General features: G+C 36.1%; 1 protein-coding gene across 4 annotated transcripts in view; it reads right to left on the reverse strand.

Annotated features, from left to right (window-relative positions):
* The window catches only part of tacr2 (tachykinin receptor 2), an 8,632-nt gene that overhangs the window by 1,205 nt on the left and 6,989 nt on the right, over positions 1-438 (reverse strand). For all 4 annotated transcript variants that reach the window (XM_036210691.1, XM_024294889.2, XM_024294888.2 and 1 more), the window contains one exon: positions 184-260. In XM_036210691.1, the coding sequence (XP_036066584.1) occupies positions 184-260 (77 nt within the window). The remainder of the gene's footprint in view (positions 1-183; positions 261-438) is intronic.

The following is a 438-nucleotide window of genomic DNA, read 5'->3' on the forward strand; positions in this document are numbered from 1 at the left end:
GCTGCCACTAAAATGGCTAAATAAATTATGCAGTTTTCTGTGTATTAGAGCTGATATTTTAATTCTGCTTAGACTTTTTCCCATGCATATTTTATACGCATGGTCCTAGAATCTTCTGCTAAGAAATATGTGCAAACAGAGAGGATTAAAACACTAAATAAGGCAAAGACAATGGCCCTTCACCTTTGGTTCAAACAGCAGTAGATTATTGGATTGTACATAGTTGAGCTCATGGCCAACCAGAATATCGCCAGGTACACCTACAAAAAAAAAAATGTTATGAGGAAAAACATATGTATATAAATATACAGTATACTCTGGTAATACAAGCCAATGCTAACCTGTTGAATGTAATGTTGTTTATAGATGTCTATGTTAAAAGTTCCCAGAATGAAGTAGACGTGGTACGGCAACCAGCAGAGAGCAAAAGTCACCACC

This window comes from Oryzias melastigma, linkage group LG3, assembly GCF_002922805.2.
Source record: "Oryzias melastigma strain HK-1 linkage group LG3, ASM292280v2, whole genome shotgun sequence".
NCBI lineage: Eukaryota > Metazoa > Chordata > Actinopteri > Beloniformes > Adrianichthyidae > Oryzias > Oryzias melastigma.